General features: G+C 36.4%; 2 protein-coding genes and 1 long non-coding RNA gene across 7 annotated transcripts; 2 read left to right on the plus strand and 1 right to left on the minus strand.

Annotated features, from left to right (window-relative positions):
• Positions 1–1,850: 1,850 nt before the first annotated feature.
• LOC124390979 (mitofusin-1-like) lies at positions 1,851–14,153 on the plus strand. Of its 5 annotated transcripts, none has more exons than XM_046857148.1 (20): positions 1,859–2,006; positions 2,465–2,519; positions 3,262–3,296; positions 3,380–3,502; positions 3,599–3,734; positions 3,842–4,004; positions 4,334–4,458; positions 4,610–4,718; positions 5,606–5,713; positions 5,808–5,961; positions 6,946–7,013; positions 8,461–8,582; positions 8,838–8,964; positions 9,055–9,159; positions 9,847–9,949; positions 10,927–11,153; positions 11,295–11,483; positions 11,606–11,802; positions 11,971–12,105; positions 12,330–14,153. In XM_046857148.1, the coding sequence occupies exons 4-20, from the start codon at positions 3,388–3,390 to the stop codon at positions 12,397–12,399; spliced, it is 2,253 nt and encodes a 750-aa protein (XP_046713104.1). In that variant the 5' UTR covers positions 1,859–2,006; positions 2,465–2,519; positions 3,262–3,296; positions 3,380–3,387; the 3' UTR covers positions 12,400–14,153. The 5 variants fall into 5 exon arrangements, with proteins under 5 accessions (XP_046713101.1, XP_046713106.1, XP_046713104.1 ...); XM_046857146.1 differs by having other exon boundaries at positions 2,465–2,513; XM_046857145.1 differs by lacking the exon at positions 2,465–2,519 and having other exon boundaries at positions 1,851–2,006.
• Positions 14,154–14,514: 361 nt separating this feature from the next.
• LOC124390980 (guanine nucleotide-binding protein subunit beta-4-like) lies at positions 14,515–20,647 on the minus strand. The gene is made up of 10 exons (XM_046857151.1): positions 20,442–20,647; positions 18,236–18,338; positions 18,087–18,125; positions 17,800–17,906; positions 17,613–17,676; positions 17,026–17,188; positions 16,523–16,589; positions 16,153–16,354; positions 15,851–16,067; positions 14,515–15,177 (listed from the first exon to the last, which is right to left on the minus strand). The coding sequence occupies exons 2-10, from the start codon at positions 18,290–18,292 to the stop codon at positions 15,071–15,073; spliced, it is 1,023 nt and encodes a 340-aa protein (XP_046713107.1). The 5' UTR covers positions 18,293–18,338; positions 20,442–20,647; the 3' UTR covers positions 14,515–15,070.
• Positions 20,648–20,973: 326 nt separating this feature from the next.
• LOC124390888 lies at positions 20,974–21,667 on the plus strand. Its single transcript, XR_006926877.1, has 2 exons — positions 20,974–21,141; positions 21,588–21,667. It is a non-coding gene; the product is annotated as an uncharacterized LOC124390888 (long non-coding RNA).
• The last annotated feature ends 1,394 nt before the right edge of the window (positions 21,668–23,061 follow it).

Consider the following 23,061-nt stretch of genomic DNA (forward strand, 5'->3'; position numbering starts at 1 on the left):
AAACCCAAAACCCATCTGTATAGATGTTTTTATGCATAAAGAAAAGACAGTACTGATAATTAGATAATGATGATGTTGTGTAGTTGTGTTATTCTCCAACTTGAATATTTCCACTAAAATAATCAGGAAGCTACTTTGCATGCAATTTTTTTATAACAAAAATACAATCATTCTTAAGGGGGAGAGGGAAACAATTTATTTAAAATAATAGTAGGCTATTTTATATACACAAAGTTAAATCAATGAACAGAAATAGACAACAAATGAATGCAAAAAATATCTTTTTTAAATATCTATGAATTATTTTCAGCTACGTTTATTATATTGGAGTATCTTCAGATAATAAAGAATGCAGACGTCAGTTATACTATTTGTCATTTGTGCTAAGCTTCTTACTGAAGTTGATGTTTATAGAGATGACCAGAAGATGGCGTCAGTGGGTAGTTGTATAATTATAAGTACAAACAGAAAACGCAATATTTAATATTTTATTATGATTATATGTATATATTTAACGTTTACGAAAGGAGTCTCTAGAGACAGCAGTCAGATTTCCTGCTACAGGAAACCATAAATTGTAAAAAAAAAAAAAAAAAAAAAAAACATATAAAAACCATAACCAAACCATAAATTAAACAATACTTGCTGCGGTATAAGAGGAATAAAACACTTTAGGATGAGTTGTTGCCTGTTTCACTACACAACCCTCTTTTTAATTATTTTTCACATTCTTAAGTATTTTTCTTTTTTCTCAGAAATGTCAGCTAGTGTAAAAATAACTCTAATAATAACAGTTGGGGTATGGCACAACAAGGTATTATTGCATCCTCACAACTTTACAGCTTCAAACCTGAGCTCTGGCTACTGACTGGACAAGTTTTACATTTCTCACAAATCTCTCATCACTGAGACATTTTCGCCATATCCCTTCTCTGGGTTCTTCAGTTTCCTCGAACCTACCAAAAAGCATATGGAAGATTTATGTAAAATGTATCTCTGCAAAGTGTCCTGTGCTGAAAATGTCCTGTCTCTCTCTGGGTCATGGTGTATTCTAGACTTATGTCTGGTGCAGAGTGCATTGCAGTTCAATTCAATTCAATTCAATTCAATTCAATTTGTATAGCAATTTTAACAATGTTTATTCTTCCAAAGCAGCTTTACAGAGATAAAAAGGTTCTACAATTTAAATTTATACTTAGTGACTATAGGTTTATCTCTAATAAGTGAGCCAGTAGCAGCATTGGCGGTAATACTCCCTGAGATGTTTATGAGGAAGAAACCTTGAGAGAAACCAAACTTAAACGGGAACCCTTTATTTGGGTGGCTCCTAATGAACATTTATTATTGATCTATCATTGTTGAGGTGTGCTGTTTAGTGATGTGTCTTAATGCAGAGCTGTTCATTCAAATTGCAGTCATAGGTCATTTTTACTGTCTGGTATATTTCTCAGAGAGACGTTGGATCCACCGACCATGATGAAACCACAGTTACTCAAGATGAATTGATGACATACATGATTGTAAAAAATGTAGTGATGTGTCTGGTAAATGTACTGGGTTGAGAGAGATGAAAGTAAATGGGAGTCAGTAGCATTGTTTTCTGCGTAGTTCACTCTGTTAATCAACTATTCAAGTGAAAATAAAGAGTTTCATATTCTTCTTTACTCTTCTTTTACTTCACGTGACCCTATATAACACATTGTAACAAGCATGAGGTGGAATAAAAACTCAAATAAAACCAGACTATAACAGTTTAAAGCAGAGTAACTGGGGTATTGAATGTCTTCATGTCCTTGTGTGAGACACGGTGATTGTTTTAGTGTGATGGTGGTGCTGGAAAGTCAGTGGTTTGTTTTCAGTAAAGAGATTCAGGCTTTTACTTTGGAGTCAGCAGCTCCACTGGTTTACACTCTGCATGTCGTCTGAATGTGTGTGGGTCAAATATTTTCCTTTAGCCACCGTTAGCATGTCAAGTCCAAATAGGATATAATCAGTCTCCAAATCAGGTAAACATTCTATAAAGTCGGTATTGTTCTAAGTATTATTTATTGTGTCCTGTCTGTCATTAAGCTGTAATATCTAGTTTGGGGGAAAAATTGACATTGAACAGTTAGCCTGTTAGCAGCCTGCATTGCCGGTGCATACCTTCAGTCGACTGAGTTATCCTAGACGACCCTGGCTCTTTAGTTTAGGGGTCTAAAAGCAAATAATACTTATGCATTACTGAAAGTTATTCATCCAAAAGCACCAGTGTATTTTTGTTTATATGTAGCACGCGCTAGCCTGTATAGCTAGTCAGCTAGCTAAAGTATAGGTTGGATAATGAAACAAACCGAGGAAACAGAATCGAATCGTACCGTCGTCTTGAGTTATATTTTCATGAACTAATATCAGTGGAGATAAAAAAAAGTGCAAAATATACATTAATAACTTTTTTTCTCTATGTATTGAATATCCTTCATAGGTTTAGGTTGTTTATCATTAAGGCATACAAGAGGACATACACATTACTGGTAAATGTCAGAGCATACACCGTTGTTATTTCTAATGAGTCTTTCAATAAAAAGAATTAATCCAAATATAAACTTTTTAGACCTCGTTGTTGTTTGATGTATGAATATATTAGAGCAAACGGCACCTTTCTTTCGGTTTCTGTTCGGTCGCCGATATGGCAAAAAAGATCAAATCACGATTCTTTTTAACGATATTTTATATTTACTGTGCATCACGATATTTAGTTTGTCAAAGGTTTGCTTATCAGGTCCCCCCCCAAAAAAGCAAAAAATTAATATAGTTTTAAGTATTTAACGTATTTTGGAGGTGGTATCGAGGTGGTTAAGACTTTGAACTTATGATCAGAAGATTGAGTTTAAATCTCAGCTCCACTGAACTACCACTGCTGGACCACTGAGCATGGCCACTAACCTTCATCTGCTCTGGATAAGGGCATCTGCCAAATGCCATAAATATAAATCTGAAATATTGAGATGGTTACTTGTATACAAGTTAAATACCCCAAACAATAGTTTTTTTTGCAGTCTAATAAGAAAATAATATTCAATGTTATTTATAGTTTATTATTATTTATTTTTGTAATCAGACCTGTGATTATGAATTTGCAATATGGACACTCAATCTAAAATAGGATTTAGTAAATAAATCTATATGAATTTATCAGTGAAATTATGTATTTAAATATAGTGGAAAATTGTAAACTGTATATGAATTTTTCTTCTTCTTTTTTTTTTTTTTTTTTTGCAGCTTTTGCATATCTACCTTGTTTGGAGACTTTAAAGGTATGACACAAGGAAAGTAATGTCCTGCCATAGGAAACATGATGGTGGTGAAATTTGATCTTTGAATGTTGTCCTACTTACAGGCAAAAACATGGACCAAGAGGATCGCTCTCCTCTCAAACACTTTGTACTGGCCAAAAAGAAGATCAGCGATGTTTTCAAGCTGCTGCTTAATTATGTTGAGGAAGGTTCACAGTTTGTTAAAGGTGAAATGAAATTAACAATTGTAAATTTTTTGTGCTAAAGAAAGAATTTTTGTTCGGTATGATCTAAATAATTTTTTTTATCTGTTTGTCTATTAGATACGTGTTATAATGAATCGTTAGAACACATTGCTAATAGAGATCAATTAGAGGAGATAGAGACGTACACCAGCAAACTAGCAGTTATAAAAGAGGTTTTGGCTCGCAGACATATGAAGGTGGCCTTTTTCGGAAGGTGAGTTTTACGGTACTTCCTTCTGATAATAAAATGATTTGTTAACTTGTAACCTGAGGCTGGATTTCTATAAAGGATGTGAATAGATTTTCATAATATTTCTCCAGAACAAGCAATGGGAAGAGCACTGTTATCAATGCCATGCTCCGTGACCGGGTGATGCCCAGCGGCATTGGTCACACAACAAACTGCTTTTTGAGCGTTGAAGGCACTGATGAAGATCGGGCTTATCTGAAGACTGAGGGATCAGAAGAAGAGAAGAGCATCAAGGTACGAACCCCCTTCACAAGATTTATTAACATTCTAACAACCAAAGGTGACATTATGGAAATGCAAATATCAGTAGCAGGGTGTTGTAATGTGACCAGATTTGGAGTTACTGTTACCACCCTAAAGCTGATAAATATTTTTTATAGCATCCCGGCCTGCAATGTTTCTCCTGTATGCCACAGCAGCATGTACTTCTTATGTGCATAGCTACATTTACAAGTTGTAAAAATGGTTTGATGTTTGTTGTTTTGATTCTGTTATAACAGTTTTGTGTGCTTATTGGACGAGGAGCATTTAAACATCGTTGTGTGTATGTGTTTTTTTTGTAGACCGTCAATCAGTTGGCTCATGCACTGCACATGGATGAAAGTCTTGACGCAGGCTGTCTGGTTAAGGTCTTCTGGCCCAAAACGAAGTGTGCTCTTCTTAGGGATGACCTAGTACTCATGGACAGGTAGATATTTATGGCAAATTTTCTTTGTTAAATGTACATTGGTGTGGTTTTGTTAATAGATGTGGACCCTTTCATGAGTATCACAATTAAGGTAAAGAATTAGTTCAGGGAAAAACAGTAGGGTGACATTGATCGTGTTTTGTATCCACAGTCCTGGGACTGATGTCACCACACAGTTGGACAGCTGGATCGACAAGTTCTGTCTGGACGCTGATGTGTTTGTGCTGGTGGCCAACTCAGAGTCCACACTAATGAACACGGTGAGAAGTTGCTGCAGCACATCTTCCTGACAGCATTTCACAATTTTGTTATTCATAGCCTAGTTAAATTCAAAAATAGTAATTCCAACAGTACGGGATTTAAAATTTTTTATACTATGTATTGTGAGTGACTTCTAATTGACAGTAAGTCATTTTACTGTCAAATGATCTGATGTGTGGAGTTGCAAGTTTGCCTAAGAGTGACTAGAGACCCAGAGTGGGGGAGTGGCACATTGTCGAGTGTTGTGATTGGTTGTATATTTGAGAGCAGTTGCTCATTCCCAGCTCTGTTTAGATCAGCTGAAGTATGAGAGGAATGCCGAGGCCTTTGAGGTCTTATATGAGCTTGCCTCAGAGCTGCAGCGTCGGCTTGTTTTTTTTGCAGCTGCAATATAATAACATTTAAACTGATTTAGGTTTAATCTTTTAAAAGCCTGTAATAAATATACTGTAATATACTCTGTATACATTTAATTTATACAGCACATGAATTTACCGAACATTCAGCAGCTTATAAAAACAGTTACTGGTCAGAAAAATAATGTGATGTACCTATGGTAGGGAGACAACCAGAAGTTAAAATCACTAAAAATTATATTTGGTCAGATTTCTAACTAGGGGATCAATTTTGTATGGGAAATGTGAGACGTTTTGTCGAGAAAACTTGAACAGATCAAAACAAACCCATGCCTAAACCACTTTAATGATGATACAGGGTAAAATGATTAATGTATAATATCTAAGTAACTGTTTAATTTGCCTTTTATTGTTTAGTCATGGAACACTTTTGCTCAGATAACACAGGCTGCACAGGCAATCTTAGGGTTTTTTCTAAGCTGAGATGCTATTCCATGTTAACAAATTCCTTTGTGTTGCCTTCCTTAAAGGAGAAACACTTCTTCCACAAAGTAAATGAACGCCTTTCAAAGCCTAACATTTTCATCCTGAATAATCGCTGGGATGCTTCTGCCTCTGAACCTGAATACATGGAGGATGTAAGTGCCTTATAGTTTATCATCACAAATTATATATACATATTAAATATTAAATGACTGATTTTATAATTTTTACAACTGTCTTTCACTTTAGGTGCGTAAGCAGCACATGGACCGGTGTGTGAACTTCCTGGTGGAGGAGCTCAAGGTGGTGGATCGCGAACAGGCTCACAATCACATCTTTTTTGTGTCTGCCAAGGAGGTGTTAAACTCCAGAATGCAGCGGGCGCAGGGTATGCCAGAGTCTGGTAAGCAGGAGGTCACTATCAGGGTACATGTCATTTTAACTCCCTCATCTCGCATGCTGTCCCTCAAGGGTAGTGTGAGGGTAGTCATAGTGTGACTCTGTCATCAAAAAGGGGCTCAAATATTATGATTGAAAAAACACTATTTATGCATACATTTGGAAAATCAGGCAGAAATGAAGACACGAACATGATGCTAACTTGCACAGACTTCATTAGAGGTAAGAGAGAATGTTATTTACAACAACAAAAAGCAATTATTGTAAATTGCGATGAATCTGCATTATATTGCATATTCTATATTAATGAATGAACGAACAGTCAATAATTAATAAAATTTTTACCCTGATAAATAACATGTTTCTTAGTTATTGAAATACCGTATTTTCCGGACTATAAGCTGCTACTTTTTTCCCACGCTTTGAACCCCGCGGCTTAAACAACTAAGCGGCTAATATATGGATTTTTCCTGGGTGTTTCTCGGTTTCACAAACTTCAAGCCAAAAAACTGAACCCCATAACATTAGACCAATGAAATTGCCGAACGGGTTCAGGTGAACCAATGAAACTCTTTATATTAAATTAGATGCGCTCCCACTGAATCAGGCCGCACCACATCATAAATATGGATGATGTTCCTCTGATGTTTGACCTGCCGCTCACTCGGACTGTCTACAGGAAATGTGAATCATTCGTCCCGCTGAAAACAACCGGGCATGAAAAAACGCACTTCACCTGTGTTCTAAGCTGCACGGCACGGTTTCAAGTTTAAGACTTACATGCTCTGTTGTATTTGTATTTATGTTTTGTCTACAAATATGTATTCAATTCTTACAGCACTTTTAGTCATTAAGATTTTTGTGCCAGTGATGGATCAGTGACACCCTGAATTGACCATAACTTTTTAAGCCTGCCTTTGTCATATTTTAAAAATCTTAACCCCTTGAGATCAGCTGCAGTGCTAAAGCTGTGAAGCTTTTTTTTCAGGTGGCGCATTAGCAGAAGGCTTCCTAGAGAGACTGAAGGAGTTCCAGAATTTTGAGAGGACGTTTGAGGCAAGTGATTGCTGAGAGGAAAAATCAGGATGAAAAATGATATTTTATTTGAAGCAAGTGCATTGGAATATTGAGACCTGAGTATGTATTATTGATGGCAGCAAACTAGAAAAAAGCTTAAAAAAAAAAAGAACCCAATAGAAACCAACAAAAAATGTTGTAACATTAATGTGGGAGTGTTCTGGTTTTTCTAAGCTGAGGATAAATATTTACAAAAATTTGGACTCACTGTCACTAACTTGTTTTTTTCTCTTTTTCCGCCTATAGGCATAATTATGTTACATTAAGATTTTTCAGTTCCATCATAAATGTTAAGAAAGGGAGACTTTATAGATAGATAGATAGATAGATAGATAGATAGATAGATAGATAGGTAGGTAGGTAGGTAGGTAGGTAGGTAGGTCGGTAGGTCGGTAGCTATCATTTCAATATATTTTAGATGCACACACCAATAGTGACAATAGCACAAAAATGATCATGAGTCTTTTTTTCTGCTGCACCGTGCAGCTTAAGTGTAGGTTAAAGTGTAGCCTAATTACTCTGCCAGTTTATTTCCTGCCTAGCAGTTTTCATTTCCTAGGCCCATGTGCTCTTTTTCATCAACCTATGTGTTCATTGCTGAAGTCTAGATTTGCTAAGGCGAGGACACTTTTCTCCTCAGTTCGCCTTTAAACTTATGTTTTCCTATTTCATGTTTTAGTGCTTTTGTGGATTGTTTGTGTACTTTATATGGTTTTGAGAACTGTGTTTTCTGGACTATTTGTAAGCGATTTGAAATTTTTCCTATTAATGTCACGGATTGACGACAAAAAAAAAGAATTATTCGATTATTCAATTATGCAATACTTGTAGACAGAAAGGTTTTTATATGTGCAAAATGTAAAACCTTTCACAATGTTAAAAATTGGTCAGTTTTTAAATTGACTCCTTATTAAATTATTTTATTTTATATTACAAATATAAATGATACAAGTTATAAAAATTCTGATCTTGGTAGCAGAAAAGTGTTTTGTGACTTATCACTGTAACAGTATTATCATCTGAATTGCTTCAGAAACGGATGCATAATGATTTAACAGATCTCCAGATACACGAAATGAGCGAATTATTGTTCAGAAAATACAGAATTTGAAAAAAGAAAAAAAAAAAAAATTTTGTTGTTGTTGATATAGTTTTATTTCTGTTGCACATTTGTGTTTATATATTGAGATTTGTGATGTTTGTCTTTTTAATTTTCTCATATTTTGACCTGATTTGAATCTTTTGCATTTTTGCATTTTATTTACTGTAAGTTACTGTGAGATGAAGCATGACGCTGCAGTGGTACAGGCCTGCTGCTGACTGTTCTCATCATCCTATCACTCTGTTCGGGATGAGCCGGTACAGCAGGTCAGTATCTCGCCCCAATTAAGTCGCTCATTCCAGTAATACGTATATGGCCTCGCAGGAGTGTATCTCGCAGTCAGCAGTGAAAACAAAGTTTGAGCAGCACACAATCAGGGCAAAGCAGATCACTGAAAGGGTTCAAGGCATCATGGATCAAATCAACATCGCAGCCGCTGAAAAGAGGTGGGTCCACTTTTTTACTAGTATCTTTTGAGATTTACTCTGGTACAGCTGGTCCTTCTCTGTTTTTTACTGACTGGTATATCCACTAAGTTATTTCTACAGGCCAGTGTGACATTCAGGGTACATTCAGCTATATCAGTTATGAATCATGTCTCTGTTATAAAGAGTTGATCACTACTGTTAAGTATATTCATATTTGTAAACAGCAAGAGGTATCTGTGACAATCTGTGATAATAATACTAATGTTTGTTCAGGGTGGCCTCTCTGGAGGAGAGAGAGTATCTGATGGATCGTTTGGAGTTTGTCCGAAATCAGCTCAACCTTCTCATTGATGATATTAAAAAGAAAATTAAGACTGTCTCAGAGCAAGTGGCCAACCAGGTAGAGATAGCAGAATGCATTACTGTTCTAGAACGTATGAGTTTTAGACAGTTATTAAGCTGTGTTTATCTCTTTATCGGCCTCTACCAGGTATCGAATGCCATGGCAGAGGAGATCTGTCGCCTCTCTGTGCTCATAGATGAGTTTCGTGCAGACTTTCACCCTTCTCCTCATGTGCTTAAACTCTACAAATCAGTGAGTTGACTTTCTCTTGGACACCTATAATTCTGATATTTAACATTTTTAGGTTATTTCAAATGCTATTTTGCTATGTTATGAAACGTTTCATGTTAAAAAAAAAAAAAACCTTAGCTCGAATTATGTCTTTAATGGCAAGTGTGTGATGATTTACTTTATAGCCTTCTTCATTGGTTGGTTATATTACCCTTCTGGCTCCAGTAGAAAAAAACTTTCTGGGGTAATGTTCTATGACCCCTCACGAGTAACAAAAGATCTCAAGGTTTTGACTTTCTCCTTTTGAAGGTTCCTTTTGAGTTGTACATGTACTGTAAAATCAACACAGATTGTGAATTACTTGTCATAAATGTTTTATTAACTAATTTAAAAGAATAATACAATAATAAAAGTTTTTTAAACATTGTTTAATTTATTAGTACAAACTGTTTTGAAATGTTACTCCAAACTTTCCGATTTTTCACAAATTTCTCTAAATGAAAAGTCACGAGTGTCGAGGCCACGAATATCGATGTTCCAATTTATCACATTTCAGACACAAAATATTTCATGACAGATAAATTTTTACTAAAGAGAAAGTGTGGGTTATTTTCATTTTTACAAAACAGTTCTAGTAATGAGAATAATGTATAATAATAATAATCTTGTCTTCAACAAATGTGTGAAATGTGCAAACCTCTTTCTCAGGAGCTGCTTAACCATGTGGAGAAGGGAATGGGAAAGAACTTGGCCTTCCGCTGCTCTGATGCAGTCAATATTTCTGTGCAGTCTTCTCAGAAAGAAATGATCGGTATGTGTGGCTGCCGTAATGCAAATCAGCGAAAATCCTACTTACTTAATGGTGATGTTAAAAATATACAGAAGTGTATTATGTAAGAAATAAAATGTCACGCAGTGCTATTCAGTGACCGGATGGTGTGATTCTGTCCAACCTGAAGCAGTGTTGGATCAAAAAAAGCATTAATTCCCCTAATATCCGACAGCAAATTGTGACACATTCTTATAGTTATGTTTCTAGTAGGGGTGTCCTAGACTAAGGATTTTTATAGCCAAATCAGATGTGTCAAGTCTTGCCTCTAGTCGACTTATAGTGGGGTTGGGGGGTAGAGCGCGAGTGCGCTCTTAGTACAGCGCAATGTCGATGCACTAAAAAACAAACATTAATTTTTAGAATTAAATTAGAATATACCTTAATAGAATCACCCAGACAAATATTTATATCCTGCCTCCAAGATGCTCTTGTGTCAGTCACTGGTCATGTAAAGTGAAACTTAAATCAGTAATGGGGTGGTTGGATTTATTTCATGCATGTAAAACAATTTATTAAAAAGCTACTTTCTTTTCACATTTTTATTTAATCATAAAAGGCTGTATATTAACTTATTTGGAGAAAACTAGTCGTTCTAAGTGAAATCAGACATTGAGCACCCAGATATAACCAAAATGGCATGATCCTCGTTTTACATCATCTCTGCGAAGATTTGATTGTGAGATTGGTAGTCGAATTCGGATCCTTCTATTGAAGCATCAAAACTCTTCCGACTATTCAGGGTCACCCCTAGTTTTAAGTGTTGTGAAGCATCCCTGAAAAACAAGCTTATCACTTTTGTTGTAACAGCTATAAACAGCCATTCCTTCACCAGCCTCCTTTTCTCTCCCTTGGAACTACTATGACAAAAGTTTTTTCTGTTTACCCAGACATTTTTTATTAAAAACAGTTTAGCACATTGTCCTCTAATGTTCTTCTCCTGCTCTCTATGCTAACAGAATGTTTGCAGCCTTTGCTCCCACCTGATGTTCAGAGCCAGATCCACATGCTGATTCCTTCCAAAAAGTTTGACCTCAGCTATGACCTGAACTGTGCGACGCTTTGTGCTGATTTCCAGGAAAATATTGAATTTCAATTCTCTCTTGGCTGGACTGCTCTTGTCAGCCGCTTCCTCGGTCCAGCCAATGCCAAGCGTGCCCTCATGCTGGTCGATCAAAACCTTCAGGTAGCCTCAGATATTAATGGCTCCATTGTGTAAAAATATAATTTCAAATTTAACCTTTTTGATACTCTAAAACACATCATTTGTTACACATCACAGAGGAACATCTCCTTACAGTCTTTTTATTTTATTTGTCCTTGTCAGCTCACACGTCCTTTGGCCACCACTCCAGTAAGTGTCACCGGACAGGCCCCACCCCCTAGAGTTGCTGCCACTACTCCGAACGAATCCCAAGCTATTATAAGCCAGGAGGAGCTCATGATGTCTATGATCACAAATCTGGCTTCCATCACCTCACGCACGTCTATGAGTGTGCTCATTGTCGGAGGAATGGTGAGTAGCATAAGAATTCAAAAGTGTGAAAAAAAGTTTCCTATAACTATTATTTCACCATGTTTATTGCCCGTGGATTACGATCACAGTATTATAATCACTACATTTCTCTATTGAAACAGGTGTGGAGGATGATAGGCTGGAGAGTCATTGCTTTATCCACCAGTCTTTATGGCTTGTTGTACTTATTTGAGAGACTCACATGGACAACCAAGGCTAAAGAGAGAGCCCTGAAGAAGCAGTTTGTAAATTATGCCACTGAGAAACTCCAACTGGTCGTCAGCTTCACCAGTTCAAACTGCAGTCACCAAGTGCAGCAGTAAGTAACTCACTTATGCATTTAACTATACTGCTAATGCGTAATCTCTTATAATAATGTAATTGATCTTTGCGTGTTAATTTGTTTTACTTCATTTTTTTAACTCTTCTGTAATAAAGATGTTAATTTGGTTGTACACAGTTGTGAGTGATGATTTGTGCCATGCAGGGAGATCACCAGCACGTTTGCCAGACTATGTCAGCAAGTGGATGTTACGCAGCGGGACCTGAAGAGTGAAATTTGCCGCCTGTCAACAAAAATTCAGCAGCTGGAGATGGTCCAGAGCAACTCCAAATCGCTTAGGTCAGCAAACACCTTTTTTGGGACATTAATAAATAATTTAACTTAATGAATAATTAAAACCATTTATAATGTGAAACCATTGGAAATTATTTAAATCTCGGTTCCATTTGATTGTCCAAATGTAACCTGTAAAGCATAGCCTGCACACCCCCCCACATTCATTCAAATTACAACCATTATATTTTTTGTCTCTAGATGATTTTTTTTTTTTGTTGTATTTGCAGACACAAAGCCACAGAGTTGGAGAGGCAGCTAGAGAGCTTCAAAAGCCAGTACCTCCAGCCACATAACTGAATTCCATATTCTAACTTAGCACCTTGTCTCAGGCGACATACCATGGGACTTTTCGTTTATTCCACCAGGAAATAAACAGGTTTGATTGCTGTGTTTAACTTAGCTTAAATCTGTTTTGTAATGAAATCAGATTGATCTCTGAAAACACTATGGTATGAACTGTGACAGAAAAAAACCCATGAAAACGAAAATGAAAAGGGTTGAATTGTAGAATGACTTCATGGCACTTCTCAGAACACTGTAAAGCAGTTTGTATCTAACAGAACCAGATTTCATTGTTCACATCCATATAACGTGAAACTGAGCCCTCTTCTCAATTGTTTTCTAGAAGAGAATGTTCAGAAATTATTTAATATCAGTATTTTGAAGGTATCCTTTTGCTCAGTGCCTATATTTCAGTATGTTCCTTAAAAAAAAAACTTTGATTCTAACCCCTTGTGAAGGATTTTTGTGCTTTGTAAAATTGCAAAAAATCTGTCTAAAAATTAATAAAAAACGAAATAAAATATTCCCCATGATTGTGTAAAATTGCTTGCCTCTTTTTTTTTTTTTTTAGATTAAGTAATGTGAGCAACCAACAGATTTGGTTAAAAATTGTATTTAATACAATATCAACTTATAGTAACACCAATATCACCAAGCCACTGTACAAATACTAAAAAAAAACTGTTAAGACTATAAAAGAAAAATAATTTTTAAATGAGTAGTCCATAAGATGGCACTAAAAAATATCAAGGAAGAAAAAAAAGCCTTTTTTTTTTTTTTTACTGGCTAAAAAGATTTCTTTAAGGAGCAGGGGCAGGTATCTATTTCTGCTTAGTGGCCCTGCGGTGTTTCACTTTATATAAAAGGCTTAATACAGTGTTAATACAGTTTCTGTCCAACAGAATAAAATCCATAAAATTTAAGAAAACCAACACTTCATTCTGCAGTTAAAAACAGCAACGCTGTTAATGCCGTTGGGATTTCACTGAAACACTCGCTACAATACACTCTGCTCTACACATATTTAAGCACCAGGGTTGTACAACATGTGGCTGCATTCTAACAGTGTGTCCACTATGCTCACTTGTTAAAGGATTTTATGTTCCACAGTCAAGTTGAACAATGGCACACATATTGGTATAAAAATGTCTAGGAATGTTCTGATGAATGTAGATAAGACTACACACTAAGGCATTTTTAAAAGATCTGGTTTATAATACAAAATAAATAAATGTTGAATGGTCTGGATGCATCAAATCACTGCTTGGAATTGTAATGGACATGGCTAAAAATGCTAAAGCACTGCCAATTGTTTTGTTCCTTTGGTTACTGCTGATACACACTGATAAAATAATGAAATACTGCAATGTTTAGGGGTAAAGGCAAAACAGGCACACTGCCTTGTGCACAATATATCTAGTGTTCTTCATTAGCAGCAGCCTAAATTTAATTTCACAGCTAAAATAGTTAGCATGCTACAGTCTTGACCAAACAAACAAACAGCTCATTCAGGCTATTGCAATGTAAATGGCTTTATAATGAACTACAGACTAATCATTGATCCTACACTGCACATGTCTGGGTCTTCAGGTTTTTAAACATTCTCTAAGTAGCACTTGGAATGGGCTGAGGTCAGAATGAATTTTCAGGTGGATCCGAATAATCAACAGTGCAGAACAAAAATAACCTTTTACATGTGTACTGCAGTAAAAAAAATGTGAATTGATATTATGAAACTTATTGTGGCCACTAGTATGAGGAGGGGAGGGGGGGGGGGGGGAATTATGCTGTGGAGTAAGGTAGAGCAGAGATTGGAGTTTTTGGATGGCAGCAGTATATTGGTACACTAAAATAACACATCAGTGCAGAATCATCTGGTATCAAGGCAATACAAGAGATATTCAAGCTCTTAGGTTCTCAATTTGGATTAATTCCAAGAATCAGGAATCAAGTCTAAAGTCTATTATACTAGAAAAATAAGGGATTTGGTCCCTTTTGCCAAACATTTTGTGGACACGTTTAGGTATGTAGCTGCTGATTGCACACAAAAAGTCCCATAATGCCCTTTAGCTATCTAGTATCCTAAGGTCAAGATCATATTTTTCACAAAAGGAACTGAGTAGAAATCAATACTGAAGCACAGTTTTATTTTGTTTCTGTTGCTTATGCTGGAAAGTCGCTACCCACCCCCTATTTATTTAATCTGTATATTAAACACCTGTGCTTTACTATCATCATTTAGGAAATTAGCGGTTTCATAAAAAAAGAAAAATAAAAATGACCGCAGGTGCTAAAGGGCACTGGCATTATAGGTATCTGTAAAAAATAACCCGGACTTCAAATATACGGTAAATGACGCCTCTCCAAAACAAATAGCTATAATGGGTTGCAATCAAACTACAAAAATATATACAATAACATTGTGTGAGCATATATATGGCATATACATGGGCATATTGCTTAACATATATACCATATTTATATTCATATACTGTACATTTGTATGTACATAAAGCACAATGATGCCCTCCATCGATTTTCAATAACCACCTGTCTGACCTCTGTCGAGTCAGCCTGGGCCTCTTCACAGGAATGTGTTGTAATAAGTGAAGACAAAAGGCATGTTGTTCTCACAGTTGAGATCTGTAGTGATGTTGCAGTCCTCCAGAAAGTCCAGCTGTAGGGCTTAGTTCCAGATACGGAGGAAGCTATCCCAAGAGCCCGTGGCCACGCCCATGCCATCATCAGTCACTCCTAGACAGCTAACCCTGTTGTCATGGCCCGCAAGGACACCTGGGTAAGGATATGAAAAGTTAATGTAACTAACTCGAGTGCTGTAAGAAGCAGAGGAAATAAAACTGTAAATTTGGCTTTGCTTTACTTGAGATTATGTTTGTGCCGTTCAAACACTTCAACCCAGATAAACTGGAATTGCTATATTTCAAAAGTACCAGTAATGTCATGATGTGTGAAATGTAATGCTAATTCTGCTGATTCAATGATTTCTGAATGGATCAACAATATACAATATACAACAATCAACACTACAATATCTCACAAAAAAGTAATGTAAATGTTATAGCAGTTAACTATAGTAACTCCAGTAGCTACTCATAGGTAACTACACTTTACTCTATCTTTTTATGTTCTTTCACAAAGATGTCCCAAAGCAGACATTTTCTTGTGTTTGTCCATTTGCCAATACTTGAGCTTATTTTGTTCACTCACTACTTCTGGCTCTTAACAATACCATTTAACAACTACAGATGAGATGTCATTAAGTGTTATGCTCCATTAACTATATTTTGCGTGTGAAGGGCCTATAAGATTACAATTTTCTATCGCCAGAAAAGTGTATGAAACACCTTTGAGAAAAGGCATCCCCAGGCCCTTATAAATCAAGCACTGCAAAATAAGCAATCAATCTTAGAGAATGTACAAGTACGAGAATAAATAATGACGTTACCTGCTCGTTCGCCCTTTAATGTGTCCCAGACGTTGCAGTTGAAATCATCATAGCCAGCGAACAGCAAGCGGCCACTCTTGGAGAAAGCCACAGACGTGATGCCAAAGATGATACTGTCATGCGTGTACATCATGAGCTCCTGATCCGCACGCAGGTCAAAAAGCCTGCAGGTGGCATCATCTGAGCCCGTAGCAAAAGCATTTCCATTCGGGAAAAACTACAATACCAGAAAAGTTACTAAACACAGGGGTGCACTGTTTGATATACAAAGTGCAAGAACATTCCCTTTGATTGACACTTACACAGACAGCATTAATGTCGGAAACATGGCCGATGAAGGTCTGTCTGCACATGCCATCTCGAATGTCCCACAGCTTGGAGGAGGCATCACAGGCACCTGATACGAAGGTCTTAAGATCGGGGCTGAGTGACAGACTCATCACATCACCAGTGTGGCCTGTGAATGTGGTGGACTGCTGGCCTGTTTCAATATCCCACAGTGCACTGGAGAGTAAGAGTTCTTAATCAGCTACGCTTGTGCAAAGATACAGATTTCATATATACAGTTATAAACCCACAATGCTGCTGGGTACTTATCAGTTTATTTGCCAATGTTGAACGTTGCCAATAATGTGTATACAAAGAACAAAGAGCACAAATTCTACCACTCACCAAGTAGTGTCCCCAGAGCTGGTGACAATCCGGTTATCACTGAAGAACCGGCAACAAGACAAGTATCCTGCAGTGGAAAGCAGACAAACATTAAGAGTATTCCATTCAATTAATTAATAATTATAAAATTATTGATTGATGATAGGTCACATAACTGGGGGGAAAATAACCTGGAACAAGCATATGATACATTTAAAAAACCCTTTTCCCTTGAGAAAGAGTAATGTACCAGAGTAAATTAGAAAACTAGATGGCCTCTGAGAACAATAAATTTCTTTAAAACATGTTTGTCAGACCCTGGTCGATATAAAACTGTTGTTTTTTTATTTAATTATGGTCAGATTTTCTACTGTGAATATTGAAGTCTATGAGTTTAAAATAACACTGTACAATCACACAGTTACAACGCAGACAAAAGTGATTTTCATCCATCATATGAAGAGCAATTTGTCGTGCGAGGTAACAACCTGTTGTTTCTGTTTGTATAGGAATGTATGCTTTACCGGTGTGTCCAGGAAGTTCTCTGGTAACCCTGACGTTACCCTCCCGGGTTTTCAGGCTGTAAATGGAACAGATGTTGTCCAGGCCGCCGCAGGCCACATAGTTGCCTGAAGGGGCGTAGGCACACGTCATCACCCAGGATGAGCGCAAAGGAATTGCATGCACCTGAGAGATAAAACCACAAAACACAAGTGTGTTGCGTCATATGCTGGACTACATTTCTTTGTAAATTAGAAAAGTGTAGATGTATCCAAAACAAATAAATGATTCAGTTCTTCTTTTTTTCATTTGAATGTTTGCCACAAATGTTCACATGGCATCTGACTGTAAAGTGTTTACACTGAGACAGACAACAAAAAAGTAATGCGAGATTTTTTTTTTACTTTCATGCAGGCACAAACAAGAGGTCAGATGTGAGGCTCATGTGACAAAAACATTCATTGTAATGAGTTTTTTTTTTTATTATTATTATTATTATTCTTTGTAACTGCTATTTCTAGCACTAAAGTGGTACAGATTCAGCCATATCTACTGGTATAGATATATAATATAAATGACTAGACTATAGCAAATAGCCTTGATGCATTACCTTGTTTGTTGTGTAGCTGTCCCAGATGATTAATTTGCCATCCTGGGACGCGCTGACAAGTAACCTGAACATAAAACATACATATACATTTCATAATAGATCATAATAAAGTAATGCCAGTAAAGCAACAATGACAATACAAAAACTGAACAATGTTCAGTTAAAATTAACACACACGCACGCACACCTCGAGTCGCTGCCCCAGTGCATGGCATAGATTTTGGCAAGATGTCCCCTAAGAGTACGCCTGGTCCTCATCTGTATCCTTCCTGCTGAGTCGAGACCAGCAGTGATCTAGAAGGCAAACACAATGATATGATGTGACAGTGCATATTACAGTCACAGTTAAATGAACAAAATAAATAATCCACACATTATGAACAATCAGTAGTGGTTCTAGACAGGTTCTTTATTCCAAATAACAATACAATTTATAAAACTGTGTGTTTAATCCTAACACTTGTGAAAATATACCTCTGAAAGCGTAGAGTCACTACATGCCTTTCTGGCATCCTGTTCAGGAAACAAAGCGCAATGTTAGGAAAAACTGGTTTGACAAAAGGAGTCATCCTAATACAGTGTAGAGCACTTCATAACTTGCTGCGTCCATTAGCCCCTCTTACCCGGATCTGACTGCGAAGTTGCTCAGCCTCTTGGCGTAACTGTTCCAGTTCGCTCATCGTCCCGGTATGATGCAATTTTTAAATCAGAGAGACCAGCTGGTACCTGCACCACAGACAGACACTGTTCAGATGTGGAATAAGGCTTAAGACATATGTGAACTTTGATTCATTTTCTATTCAAAATCTTGTTTCACAATAAGCAACATCTGAAAAACATTGTATATGTGGTTAAAGCTCACTGTATAAGACACTGAAAGCTTACAAGGCAGTTACTCTACTATCTGATCCCAAATATTTAAAGCTCTCTGATTTTTCCCACCCATGTTTCTATGATCCAGTCTATAATTTCACATTGTATGCATTGTACAGACTGTAATTATGCATGCACATGGATTTAACAATGGTAAAACATGCCATCATGATAACTATACCAATACTGATGCAGTGTTAAGCGCACACTTAAAACCAGGCAAATAGAGCACAAATCAATGTACTTGTAATGCACCTTTTAAATGTGTGGAAGTGAAAGACAACTTTTGTCTTTATTTTAAGTACTTATACAGCGGAGTTAAAACAATAGTTTGAAATAGCATTCTTCTTTGGTTTTGTTCTACCAGAAAGGTAATCAGCTTGCTTTTTCACATCCAAGCTGAAAGCGCTAGTAGTTGTCATTGACCTGAAACCACACCAGGACCCTTATCACTGCAGCATCTTTTCTGAGGAAATGAAAACTCCATTTAGAGCTTAGATAAATGTAAACAGGACAGAGTTTGTTATCATTTTATAATCTAGACGATTACCCAGCCAATAGGATGGTACCCATAGACAATACTAACAGAAGTGCTGCTAACCAACGACACCCCATCACACTGTGTGGCAGCACAGCTTGGCACTGAGCAAAGCAAGCATGGTTTCATCATGCCGCTTTAATTCAGTAAATGATGGCAGAACAAATATGAAACAACAAGGTGACAGGAAGCTTTGTACAATTTACCTATTGCATATCCTAACAATGACATGCTGACACAGCATATTTCATTATTACCAGCAGTACAGGCAGATCAATATAATTATAAACACTACAGTAGATTGCATTTAAATGTATGTATGTTATATTTTCAATATTGCATTTTTTCTATACACCTATGGAGTAATTTACAGTCATCACCCACTGCCATGGTTTTGGGAGGTAAAAGGAAACCAGAGAAGCCAAAGGAAACCCACAAGTAAACATAAACAGACAGTAACCTGAGCTACGGTTCAAACCAGGGAACCTGAGTGGTGAGGGTGGAAACCCCCAAAATCGTGTCCAAAATTATTTCAGCTGCTTGATATTCTTGAATTTCACGAATTCCCAAAACCACGGAAATCTCCAGCTGAGGCACCTGAGCTTCATTCATGTATACAGCTGTATGTGTACAGCTGTGTAACTACTGTCTGTCAAAATTATTGGCCCCCTTTTCCATAGACAAACACAAACTCTTGATTTTTGGTTTAAAAAAAAAAGTTTTCATTATTTGTTTCATTTGAAATACCAGTGCATTTGGATGATTGCAGTAATGCTGGTATTGTTTGTACATCTAGATAAACTGCACATACTTCCCAGTTTACTCAGCTAAAACTGAAAGTAAAAGTGTTTAGAATGAAGAAAGGATACTTTTCAGGACTATTACACGTTTGATATTGAAATCATTGTGATTTGTAATCATGTTAAAACTAAAAATAAAATTGAGTGTATTGAATTCACAGGCCTTGGTGTAATCAGTCTTGTGTTGCAACTGCTATGGCAGTATCTATAAACTTCCGGCCTCTTTACAGATTTTGACATATCAGTAAAATCCCGAAAAAAAAACCGAAAAAACAAACCAAAACAAACTAAATCGACCGCTGAGATGAAAACAGTATCGTTTCCACAAACTGCTCCTGTTTCCTACGAGTTTTTAACTCTCACAGGCCGCACACGGAAAAAACAGGTTGTAAACACTCTTTCGTCCAACCTGTTTCACGGGCAAAACTGTTCAATTAGCAATTAGTAGCTATTACTTTAACATTAAAATGATGCATCCCTGTCCCACATTTCAGCATTTAGTATCACCAAAAGAGAGTTCAACTTGTTGCTCGGAGTGTGTTCGTTTCTAAAAGCAGGAAATCCGGCCGAAATTGAGAGAAAAATCACAGGCGAGTTATTTACGCTTTATAACGTTACCTGAATCAAGCTCGTCGTTTTGCTCTAACCTAGCTGCTTTCAAAATCCACACATGGTGACTGTTGTACGAAAAATATCATTAAGTAATATTAAAAAGAAAGAAGAAACTCAAACAGTAAATAAAGCGCACTCGGTTTTAGTAATTGTAATAGATTTAAAGGGCCATGCACCCTCGGCTCGGCTCAACTCAATTTTCAACAAGCTGTCTCTTCACCACACCCATAGAGAAAACGGGAACATGGCAACAGCACAGGAGCAGGGGGGTGCACAAGTTATATATTTCTCACATGTGGTTATACTATGGTAATACTATGGATCAACTGTTTACATTCTTAGAAAGTCGGATAATCTAACATAATCACTCACACAAGGTTTAAATAGGTTGACAAAAAAATGTCAAAGTGATCACATTAGAAATCGACGTTCCCTTTAAAAAAAAACCTCGGATGGTTTAGTCGGTCGGCTGCCTCAACACAGCAGCGGTATGAGAAACAGGAAGTGTATCCGTTACGTATGTGGGTTCAGGCTGAATCCCAAATGGCTCCCTAATGAACAAAACGTGCACAGTGTAGGGTGGAGATGCCAATTATATCATATCATATGAGTGCACTTATTTGGGGAGTAGAGAGCAATTTGGAATTTGGCAGATTTGCCTGGTTGCTCCTGGGAAAATACCACACTGTTCATGTTTTCTGTGGAAGTGAGTGTAGCTTTAACTTTTCCTCATGTCTCCCAGAATTTTCCTATAGGTGCCCACATTCGTGATAAATGTTAATAGTCACAAAAGTACATTTTGTAACTAAAATGATCTACAAAATCCCCCCTCCACACACACACACACACACACACACACAAACAAAACAAACACTTGAAATTGAAACTAAAAAAAGAACACTGACAAACTGATGGGCATAATACATTTTTAAATACATTTCTGTATTTATATTTATCCTATAAACTGAGCTCAAGGGCATATTAAAACTGTATGCTAGCTACATTACATTGAAAGTTATCTCTCTTGGTTAGTCTGCTGTAAATTGCTCAATGTCTCTAAAATTGTAATCTAGTCACTTTCATTAAGCATATTTTTCAGACCCGACTGATCTCTGTGTATTTATTGATCTCTTCTATGTATGTCTATTTCAGCCTGGCAGAAAACCGTGTAATATTCACTCCAAGATATCTGAGAAAAATAAATGTAAAAACATTTTTATTGTTTACTTTCACACACTCTTACTTTCTTTCTCTTATTTCTGAATGTCTGTCACCATGTAGCCTGGCTTGATGTGATGGGGTTTCATTTGTCTTATTTGTAATATGTTTTATTTTTACCATATACTGTATGCTACTGCTATAAGAAAACACTCCAGTACACTATCATTAAAATCTACATATTGTGATTTTTTTGCAGCACATTTTGTTAGACACATTTAAAAGAATATGGAAATGTCAAAAGAAAGATAGGACCAGAATAATAGTTCAAGGTAAATTATTTTGCTATGAAAGCATTAGCTCGAGCCAGGTGATCATAAAGTTATCTATGGTTATCTTAATGAATTATGCACTATGCATATCATTTATGCATATGATTTACTAGGAAAAGGAAAAAGCTACTTTTCCCGAGGTAATCAAATGAGGTAATACAAAGTACTAATAAAGGCTAACAGTTATGCTTTAAGATCAAAAACTAGCTTCTTCTAAGATTATAAAAATAATTGACAATATAAATGAATATTAATCCGAGAATATGTATTCTGATTAAATATTTTTAGTACATTGTAAATGGTTTCTGTGCTAAAAATGACTGAACCCCTGAGTGTTTATTGAGAGTGAGAGGAGACGTGACAAGAGCACTGAAAAAATTAAGCATCAATGGTACAGCTTCTAAAAAAGACACATCAACTATAAATAGCACTGGAAAGAGAATGACCTATACACTATAGTCTCTATCATAGCAAGGCCATCTGTAGTTCATATTGTCTGAACAGAGAAAAAAGTTTGAACATTTGGGACAATACAGAATATTCCCCCTGTACTTATGTGTTTATGTGCATTTTTTTTTTTGTAACATTTTGTTATCCAATTTTTTTTATCGCCCATACCGATATATTTACATGCTGGAGAGGGAAAAACTTTGTTGGGAATAAAAAATTTAGATCAATATTAAAGTACTGACTGACAAATTATAGTTGTGTACGAATACAGTATAGAGATTATAGCTGGTCTTTTCTCAACATTCAGACCCCTTGCTCGGGGGATGCTAGTGGTTGCTAAGGCAACTGTTACAAATGGCAAATGATGTCAAGAAGGTATGATAAGCAGCATGGAGAGTATATGCTGAAAAAATGGACAAGTCAAAGTGGATTTATTAAAATATGATAAAGCACCTATCCTTAATCACATTAGATGACACATCATAACATTGCATGTTAAATCTAATTGACATATGAAAATCTCTGAAGCATTGCACTATATAGTACCTTTAGACAATTGAGGCAATGATGCAAAAACTGTGCAATATTCACTTAGAATACTGTTAGAACTAAAGGAATGACTTTCTCAAGACTGGAATGAATTTGACAATTTTTTTTGTTTTTATTTTTACATAAAGATGTTATAC

Source organism: Silurus meridionalis, chromosome 9 (genome assembly GCF_014805685.1).
Source record: "Silurus meridionalis isolate SWU-2019-XX chromosome 9, ASM1480568v1, whole genome shotgun sequence".
Taxonomy (NCBI): Eukaryota; Metazoa; Chordata; class Actinopteri; order Siluriformes; family Siluridae; genus Silurus; species Silurus meridionalis.